The 10,349-nt window shown below is 47.4% G+C and overlaps 1 protein-coding gene across 1 annotated transcript in view; it reads left to right on the top strand.

Moving 5' to 3' along the window:
• Positions 1-1,743: 1,743 nt before the first annotated feature.
• FOXR1 (forkhead box R1) overlaps positions 1,744-10,349 on the top strand; it is a 9,882-nt gene continuing 1,276 nt past the window's right edge. The window contains exons 1-4 of the mRNA XM_081797357.1: positions 1,744-2,444; positions 8,700-8,780; positions 8,884-9,146; positions 9,369-9,595. Coding sequence (XP_081653483.1) covers positions 2,384-2,444; positions 8,700-8,780; positions 8,884-9,146; positions 9,369-9,595 — 632 coding nt within the window. The 5' untranslated portion in view covers positions 1,744-2,383. The remainder of the gene's footprint in view (positions 2,445-8,699; positions 8,781-8,883; positions 9,147-9,368; positions 9,596-10,349) is intronic.

Below are 10,349 nucleotides of genomic sequence, written 5' to 3'. Positions count from 1 at the left end.
GAGATCATCATTTTACACCCATCCTAGTAATGATTGATTCAGGCAAGAATCATAAATGGATACTAGAATTAATGGGCCTAAACTTGATGAGGAATAGGATTTTTTTTTTAATTTAAAATTTTTTTTCAGGAACAGGATTTTATTTTTATTTATTTTTAAATTTTATTTATTTATTTGACAGAGAGAGTGAGAGAGCACAAGCAGGGGGAGTGGGAGAGGGAGAAGCAGGCTCCTCGCTGAGCAGGGTCCCAGGACCCTGGGACCATGACCTGAGCTAAAGGCAGACGCCCAACCATCTGAGTCACCCAGGTACCCTTATTTATTTTTTTAAATAAAGTTTTATTTATTTAAGTAATCCCTACATCCAAGGTGGGGCTCGATCTCACAACCCTGAGATCAAGAGTCACATACTCCACTGACTGAGCCAGCCAGGTGCCCTGAGGAATAGGATTCTAGATCAAAGTATCTCCTCACAAATTACTTACTAATTACAAAAGAGAAAGAGAGAGGAAAAAAAGGTAACTACCCTTGAGAAACCTGGTGGATAAACCAAGTGATTGAAATTAACATCACTAATAATGAGACATGCTGACATCGTGTGTCTCTTGATGTGAGTTACTGAGAAGGAAGCAACATCACTCATATGATATTCTTGCCCAGAATGCACAAGTCTAATTATGAGGAAACATCAGACAAAGCTAAACTAAGGGACATTCTACAAAATAAATGGCCTGTACTCTTCCCAAAAGGTCAATGGTATGAAAGATTAAAAAGGCTGAGAAACTGCTTGGGATGAAAGGAGAGCAAAAGACTTGAAGATGAAATGCACTGCGTGAGCCTGACCTGAATCCTAGACCAGAGAGCAAATTTATATAAAGGACGTCATTGGGACAATTAGTGAAATTTTAATAGGATCTGTATGTTAAATATAGTATTGAGTCAATGTTAAATTTTCTGGTTTTGATAATGGTCTCATTTCTGGTTTTCTGGTTATATATGCCAATATCCCTGTTTTTAGGAAATACCCAGTGAAGTATCTATGGGTAAAGGGCATTATGTCTGCAAATTACTCTTAGATAGTTCAGAAAAATACAATAAATGTCTTATATACAGAGAGAAAAATTAAAATGTGATAAAATGTTAATACTTGGTGTCATTGGTGAATTATAGGATTCAGGTATACAGGAATTTTTATACTATTCTTGGGATTTTTCTGTAAATTTGAAATGATTAAAAACCAAATTTTAGGGCACCTGGGTGGCTCAGCCGGTTAAGCGTCTGCCTTCCGCTTGAGTCATGATCCCAGGGCCCTGGGATGGAGTCCTGCGTTGGACTCCCTGCTCAGCAGGGAGTCCGCTTCTCCCTCTGCCCCTCCCCCCACACCCTGTGTGCACTCTCTCTCGCTCTCCTTCTCTCTCTCAAATGAATAAAATCTTTAAAAACCAAATTAAAAAACAAAACACTCTCCTGGGACTCCTGGGTGGCTCAGTAGGTTAAGCGTCTGCCTTTGGCTCAGGTCATGATCCAAGAATCTTAGGATCGAGTCCCATATCCGGGTCCTTGCTCAGCGGGGAGCTTGCTTCTTCCTCCGCCTGCAGCTACCCCTGCTTGTGCTCTCTCTCTCTCTCTCTGACAAATAAATAAATACGAACGTTATTTTTTATTCATTTTTTAAGATCATATTTATTTATTTGAGAGAGAGTGCGCGAGCACGAGTTGGGGGGAGAAGCAGAGGAAGAAGTAGACTCCTGGCGGACCAAGGAGCCGTGATCCCAGGACGCGGGATCATGCCCGCCGCCGAAGGCAGACGCTTAACCATCTGAGCCACCCAGGCGCCCCTAAAAAAAATCTTAAAAAAAAAACCACCCCCCAATTCTATCTTCACCAAGTACTACGGGTAAGATCTTGGATAAGCCATGAAATCTATCAGAACCTCTAGAGAGTAGCTATTAATTCTATCATGGGATCATTCATCAGTGGTGTTGGTAGAGAAACTTACTAAACACAGGCAGAGCTTTGTGCAAATACAGAGGGGGAAGAGGGCCTGGGATCCCTCCCTTCGGGACCCTCAGGTGCCCCAAGCCCCCAAATCAAAGTGTAAGGGGTTGAGGAGAGAGGTCGCAGAGAGTAGCCGGTGGAGGCCAGAGGCGATTAAAGGCGTCAAATTGGGGACTCTTCACACCTGAGCTGGCGCCAACTAACCGGATCCGAGCCCGAGCCCGGGGCTTTGAGGAAGTGGTGCGAGGCCTCAGCCTCAGTGTCTCCGAGTCTCCCACCCCCTGCCGGGCGACCTCTCCTCTCCCTGAAGGTGGACCTGAAACTCCAACACCTCGACCTCTGGGCCAGCCTCCATGGCCAGGTCCCGGGCTTGCTGGACTGGGACATGGGCAACGAGTCCTTTCTGGCCTTCACCACGGCGCACCTGCCCCTGGCCGAGCAGAACCGTGAGTGTCCGGCGCCGTGGGGGAGGGGCGAGGCGGGCGGCGGGTGGGGTCCTCGCGGGGCGCTCGCCCCCCCCGGCCCCCAGCCCCCACCCTCGGGTCCCGCCGGCGAGCCTGGAGCCGGCCGCGGTTTCGGGGCCGGCACCCCTCCGCCGGGCCGGCGCCCCTCCCCGCCCCCACCCTGCTCCCACCCTGCTCCCACCCCGCCGGGGGCAAGGCAGGCCTCCACCGAGAGCCCCCTGACGGCAGCGGGTCCGGCCCCAGCATCCGTCCGCCTGCTGCCTGCCACCTCCGTCCCAGAACCTTCTAGGCCTCGCCGTGGCCCTTTTCCATGGCGCTTACCGCCATTTGGCACAACACAACATTTCACTCGTTCTGTTTTTTAAAAAGTTTATCAGTTTTGTTCGAGGCTGTAGCCCCCTCTTAGTAAGTTGGCTGACACCTAGAGGTGCTCAATATTTGCTGAAGGGATGGGTGACCGTCGTGGTCTTTAAAAAGAGGACTTTTTCTTGGGACCTCAGGGGTGGAGAGTGGAGGTGATCACCTCCTAGTTCGTGGTACATTATTGCCATTTGTTCCCGCAAGGTGCTTGGATTAACCTATTGTCCCCCTTCAATGCACCCCCCCACACCACCTTCCCTCACCTCCCACACTCCCCTGTATCTACCCTAATTGTTTTAATGTCTTTAGATAGGTGTATATTTGAGAACCATTTAATGTTATTTTATGTTTATAGGTGACCTTAATTTACTAAATGATCATTGCTTTTTTTTTTTTTGCCTACTTGCATTGTTTTTTTTGTGTTTTTTTAAGATTTTATTTATTTATTTGAGAGAGAGAGAACATGAGGGGGAGGAGAGTCAGAGGGAGAGGCAGACTCCCCTGCTGAGCAGGGAGCGGAATGTGGGACTTGATCCCTGGACTCCAGGATCACGACCTGAGCTGAAGGCAGTCCCTTAACCAAGCCACCCAGGCGCCCCTGCCTACTCGCATTGTTTTTGAGAGCTACTCTGGTTGCTGAATGAAGATCTGGTTCATTATTTCTGATGGCTGGGTGCTATTCTATCATCTGCATATACTACCTTTTGCATTTTAGTTCTCCTTACTAATGGAGACCTACATTGTCTCCAACTCTCTGCCACCATAAGTAATGCTAACGAATTCCAATATCTTTGTTGATTAAGAAATATTTATTGAGCACCTCCAATTTGCCAGGCGATGTTCTAGACCCTGGTAATGAACGAAACAGACAAGTCTAAATGGAACTTACATTCTACTGGGGGCAGACAGTCCACATAAAAAATAAATAGTATGTTATAAGGTGACAACTAAGATGGGGAAAAAGGACACAGTAAGAGGGTTCAGGAATGGTGGTGGTTGTGGGTTGAGATGGTGGCAGCCACAGTTTTAAATAGGGTTATCAGGTTGGGCTTCCTTGGGAACATAATATTGGAGCAAAGAGTTGAAGGGGGTGAGACAGTGAGCCAAGAGGATATTTAGAAGAAAAGTTTCTCAGGCAGAAGAAATAGGGTAAAATTCCTAAGGAGGGAATATGCCTGGGGTGTTTGAGGCACGGGAAAGAGGCCAGCAAAGCTGGATCAGAGTTAAATACAGAGGGAAGTTCACAGGGTGTGGAGCAGAGATCCGGAAGAGCCCATGTGCCACTTTAAGGACCTTGGGGTTGACTTTCAGTAAGATGTGGCATGGTTGAAAGGTTTTGAGCAGAGGAGTGACGTGATGCAGGCTTCCCAAGGGTGTGAGCCATGTGGTTGCATAGGGGGCTGGTACTCGGTTCGATGTTCTGCTATCACTGTCTTGAGATTTTTAATTTTTTTTTAAACATTTTTTTAAAGATTTTATTTATTTGACAGAGAGATGGCGAGAGAGGGAACACAAGCAGGGGGAGTGGGAGAGGGAGAAGCAGGCTTCCCGCCGAGCAGGGAGCCCGATGGGGGGCTCAATCCCAGGACCCTGGGACCATGACCTGAGCCGAAGGCAGACGCTTAACGACTGAGCCACCCAGGCGCCCCAGAGATTTTTAATTTTTGAACAAGGAACCCTTCATTTTCATTTTGCACTGGGCCCTGCAAATTATGTAACTAATCCTGCATGATCTATATTCTGAAAAGATCACTGTGGCTGCTGTGTTGAAAGTACGTTGTAAACGTGGAGCTAAGAAGCCGGTAGACTAAGCTACTACTGTAATCCAGACAAGAGATGGTGGTAGGCTAGAGGGTCAAGGTGGTGGCCGAGAAGGCAGAACCATCTGGGTTCGTTGATGGATTTGGATGTATAGTGTAAGAAAGAGAGATTAGAACATGATTCCTCCAAAGTTTTGGCTGATTAAGTAAAAGGATGGAGTGGCCTCATGCTGAGACAGGGGAAGCTTCTGGTAGGACAGATTTAGGGAGGAAGATCAGGAATTCTGTTTGGGACATGCTGAGTTTGGCATACTTTTTAGATCTCCAAGTAAAAATGTTGAGTAAGCAGGTGGATATATAAATCTGGAGTACTGGAGGGAGGTGTATTTTGAGAGTCTTTGGTATGTGGGTAGCATTTAAGGAGTGAGAAGAAGAGAAGAGAGAAGAACCAAGCATGTGCCCTGGGGACATTCCATTGTAAAGATACTGGAGAGAAGAGAGATAACCAGCCAAAATTAAGGAAATGACCACTGAGAATCAAAGCCAAGAGATCGTGGTCTCCTAGAAGCAAGTGAAGAAAATGTGTCAAGGAAGGAGTGGTCAGATGAGAGGACTATCCCCTGTGAGGTCAGGTGTGAGGTAGACCGACAATTGGATTTAGTACAGCAGACATCATTGGCAACCATGATGATGGTGGTTTGGGTGGGGTGGTAGAGATGAAAGCCTGATTGGCAAGGGTTCAAGGGTGGAAGGAGGGGAAGTGGAGATAGAAAGAATAGGGGGTTCTTTCTAGGAGTTCTGCTTCAAAGGAAAGCAAAAACATGGTGCAGTGGCCTGGCACAGAAAATGGGGACAAAAGAAGGTCTTTTCAATAAGATGAGAGAATTAACATTATACTTGAATGCTGATGAGAATGATCCAACAGAAACACACACAAATAACGGTAAATAGAGGAGTGGTTGGTTGAACCAACATTGTCCTTGAGAAGACATGAGAGCATCAGTGCTAGGGAGGGAGGGAGGGAGACCGACAGCAGCACTATCCTTTGATCTGCCTGAGGTCACCAACTTGTTGACCCTGTTACTTTCACTGTCCTCCATCCCTGGATAGTCTCCCCTCTTTAACCTGGGATCCCATGGTCAAACGTATTCTCTCTTGCAAACACTATCAATTCCTTTGACCCTCGCTGGCTTTGGAGCACTTGCTTGGCCAAACCACAACCCTGAATAAATGCAGCTCTACCAAAGCGTACTCCAAAGCCGTGGATCAATGGATTGGTGATATCATGGTATCCAAGGCTAGTTGGGAGGGCGTTAGTTGGAACGATGGGTGAAGTATTGTTTTTAAGTTTGTTTGTTTGTTGAATCAATCAGTCTCTACACCTAACTGATCCTAACAAGGAAGATTAGCACAAAAGTTCCTGTATTGACTTGAATAGACATACCCAGGAGTAGACTGTCAGGTGTAGTGATCAGTCCTTCAGTATGGACGCACCAGTGGCTGTTCAGATCTGCGGTGTGAGGAAGGATTCTATTTCCCTGCATCTTTGCCAACACTTGGTATTATCTGCTTTTATAATTCTTGTCCGTTTGATGTAAAGTGTTATCTAATTATTTTATTGTGTTCTTATTACTGGTGAGGCTGAGAGCATCTTGTTAGTAATTCAGATATCCCTTCCTTGTGAATACCGATTCATATCTTTTGCCCATTTATAGCTTTGTTAGCTCCTACAACATCAATAACTGAAAGGTTGTCTATATAGAAGAGAGCCAAGAACTTTATGAGTTGAAAATTTCTTTTTTGGCTTATTTTATTGTCTAGCGATGTTTTTTGTTCTTCGTGGTTTTACTATGCAGAACATTTTAAGTTTTGGGTATTATGATATCTGCATAAAATGTATAGATTAATTTGAGGGCAGTTGGGGTCTTTATAATATGTATCATGTCTTCATTTATTCAGAACTTTTATGTCCTTAAATAGTGATTGCATCTTTTTCCCATGAAGGTCTAGTTCATTCTTTGATGGGTTAACTCCTAGATAATTTAAAATTTTGATTGCTACTGTAACCAAATAACATAATTTTTATTGTTTATTATTATTATTAATTATTAGTATATTTTCTTCATGCTCCTGTGGAGGAACAGTGTTTATTAGTATGTTGTTCTTATATCTAGCAAACTTGCTGGGCCCTTATTGGTTCTAATAATTTGTATATTGATTTTGTATGGTTTCTATCTTAACATTCTTTTTTTCTATAAATAATGGTAGTTGTGTCTTTTTCTTTCCAACTTTATATCTCTTTCTACTTCTTCCACTTTTCAGGGTGCCTGGGTGGCTCAGTCGGTTAAGTATCTGCCTTTGGCTCATGTCATGATCCCAGGGTCCTGGGATCAAGTCCCACATCAGGCTCCCTGCTCAGGGTGGGGGCCTGCTCCTCCCTCTGCCTGCTGCTCCCCCTGCTTGTGCTCACTCTTTCTCTCTCTCTCTCTTGCAAATGAATAACTAAAATCTTAAAAAAAAAAAAAAAAAAGAAATACCTGTACTTTTTCTTCTTTTCAAATACTATGTTGAACATTATTAGTAATGTGATGGGCATCCTTTCTAACTACTGAGTTCTCCAAAAAGTGTATCATCATTTTCCAGATAAAAACCTAGATTCAACTGCCATATGATGACACTCATGGGGCCCATGGAGGGCGTGGAAATAGTTCCCCCTAATCCCAAGGAGCCAGCATAGTGCCGAGCAGATAGCTCTAATACACACTTGAAATACTCTTAGCCCGCTATGAATTCATTCATCCAGTTAAACTGAGCTCCTCCCATGTGCCAGGCATCTTAAAAAAAAAAAAAAAAGATTTTATTTATTTATTTGACAGAGAGGGACACAGTGAGAGAGGGAGCACAAGCAGGGGAAGTGGGAGAGGGAGAAGCAGGCTTCCCGTGGAGCAGAGAGCCCGATATGGGGCCTGATCCCAGGAACCCGGGAATCATGACCTGAGCAGAAGGCAGACACTTAATGACTGAGCCACCCAGGCGCCCCTATAAATAAAATCTTTAAAAAAAATAAATAAACAGAAACATGATGGGGGCACCTGGGTGGCTCAGTCGGTTGAGCACCCAACTTGCGATTTTGGCTCAGATCATGATCTCATGGGTCGAGGCATTGAGCCCCACATCAGGCTCGGTGCTCAGCGGGGAGTCTGCTTGAGATTCTCTTTCCTTCTCCCTCTGCCCCTCCCCCCACTCACTCACACTCCCTCTCTCTCGAATAAATAAGTCTTTTTAAAAAACCCAGAAATGTGATGGGTGCCTAGCAATTAACTAGGGCAGCAGGAAAAGGGAAGAGTGTTTCTGGCAAAGACAACGGCTTGTGAGAAGGCCTGGGATCTAGAGTGTGGTGTGTTGGAGATGTAGAGAGAGCCTGGGAGGAATGACAACACTGATGAGGAGCCAGGGCCTTGTAGACTATCTCAAGGAACTTCAGTTTGGCTCTCATGGAAAGCCATCAGAAAGTTTTTAAGCAGAAGAGTGACAAGACTGGATTGATATTTTGGGAAGATGCTCCCACTGCAACAGGATTAAGTTAGAGAAAAGCAGATAAACGCCGTCCGGGTTATGGCTGGAGTTGGGGATTGAGTGGGTGTAGCTAGACTGGAAAGAGAAGAGTTAAGAAGTCAAGAACATTTGCATGTTTCTGGCCTGAAGGACTGGTTAGGTGGTGGTGCCACTTGCCAAAACAAGGAATACAGGAGGTAGAGCAGGAAGATGGAGTTTAGTTTTAGAAATGTTGAGTTCGAAGTGCCTACATAGTAGAGACCTCCCATAGGCAGTTCTATTTACGGGCAAGCAGAGAAGTCTGGGCTAGAGGTAAAGATTTGGAAGCCCTGAGTTGATAGATGGTGGCTGAAGTCCCAGTCACAGGCATTCATGAGATCGCTCAGGGGACAGTGTGTGTGGAGTGAGGAGAATGAGAAGGTCAGAGAGATCAAATATGGTGTCCTAACACCCTGGGGCGGGCCCACAGCCATCTCTCAGAGAAACTTCCAGGCCCAGGATCCTGGGGCCACAGTGGAAATCCTAGGATGTTTTGACCCTCTTCTACCTTTCTTTTTGTCAGTTGCCAGATATAGACTCCGAATAGTTGAGCCACCAAAAGTACCCGTGGAGAAAACAGCCAGCCCTGATAATGATGGTGATGGTGAGTAGGGGGGAGTGGGTTCTCCGGCATGGCCGTGCGGCCCAGCGCCCCCCCCCTCCCGCTGCCAGCCAGTGAGCGCACAACCTCCTTTCTCTCCACACAGGCCCAGCCCTTGAGCCCAACCTGTGGATGTGGGTAAACCCCAACATCGTGTTTCCCCCTGGAAAGCTGGAGGTCCCAGAACCTTGTAAGTGGGAGGATCTGCCAAGCACGCTCCCCTCCCCTCAGCTGCCCCCACAAGAGGAAGACTTCGCCAGCTGCTCCTCGGAGGCCACAGTGCCGGGGTCAGGGTCGCTGCCTTCCTCCAGCGAGCAGTCTCCCCCTCGGAAGCGGAAGCCATTTGCCTCTTCCCCCAGCCCCTGGGAGGTAGGAATTTCTGGGCCCGTGGACTGGACTTGGGCTGTAGGCAGGGCTGTTTGCTTAGGGCTAACCAAGGGTGAATGGGTTCAGAAATTAGCCGTGCGCCCTGGGGTTGGGGAGAAGCCCAGGTGGTGGCCCAAACCACCCCCCCCGCCCCGTCCCTGCCACCGCACCCCATGGAGTAGAGGCGGTGGAGTCAGGACCAGTTCCTACTCTGTGCTCCTCTAGCTCACAGAAGAGGAGGAGGCTGAGGACCAGGATGACAGCTCCTCTGTGGCTCTCCCGTCCCCTCACAAAAGGGCCCCCCTCCAGAGTCGGAGGCTCCGGCAAGCCAACAGCCAGGAGGGGAGGCTCTGGTCCCGGCCCCCCCTCAATTACTTCCACCTAATTGCACTGGCATTAAGAAACAGTTCCCCCTGTGGCCTCAACGTGCAACAGATCTACAGTTTCACTCGGTATGTGCCACCAGGGGGCCCTGTGAGGAGGGGGAGGGGAGGGGGCCAGGGCCAGTCTGCCCGTGGCCCTGGGCTGCTGCCTTGGTTTACCATGTGGGTCTGAAAGGATAAGTGTGTTCCAGGCCTCCTTTCCCTAGGCGCTGCTTCCGGGGTGTCCCCAAATGTGTGTCCACATATCCTGTGTGCCAGAAGATATCCACGTCCACTCCCTTCCACATCTAAAAAAATCCAACCGTTTTAAGATTTTATTTATTTGAGAGAGAAAGAGAGCACAAGCAGGGGGAGCAGCAGAGGGAGAGGGAGAAGCAGGCTTCTCGCCGAGCATGGGGCCCGATGCGAGGCTCTATCCCAGGACCCTGGGATCATGACCTGAGCCGAAGGCAGACTCTTTTTTTTTTTTTTTTTAAAGATTTTATTTATTTATTTGACAGAGACAGAGACAGCGAGAGCAGGAACACAAGCAGGGGGAGTGGGAGAGGGAGAAGCAGGCTTCCTGCTGAGCCGGGAGCCCGATGTGGGACTCGATCCCAGGACCCTGGGATCATGACCTGAGCTGAAGGCAGTCGCTTAACCAACTGAGCCACCCAGGTGCCCCGAAGGCAGACTCTTAATGACTGAGCCACCCAGGCGCCCCTGTATCTTAGTTCTTTTTTTTTTATTTTTTATTTTATTTATTTATTCCTGAGAGGCAGAGAGAGAGAGAGAGAGACACACAGAGGCAGAGGGAGAAGCAGGCTCCCCGCCTAGCAGGGAG

Source organism: Leptonychotes weddellii, chromosome 11 (assembly GCF_054177405.1).
Source record: "Leptonychotes weddellii isolate Sample4059 chromosome 11, ASM5417740v2, whole genome shotgun sequence".
NCBI classification, from domain to species: Eukaryota; Metazoa; Chordata; class Mammalia; order Carnivora; family Phocidae; genus Leptonychotes; species Leptonychotes weddellii.
Note: the sequence above shows the minus strand (reverse complement) of the source record. Positions and strands in the feature narration are given on the sequence as shown.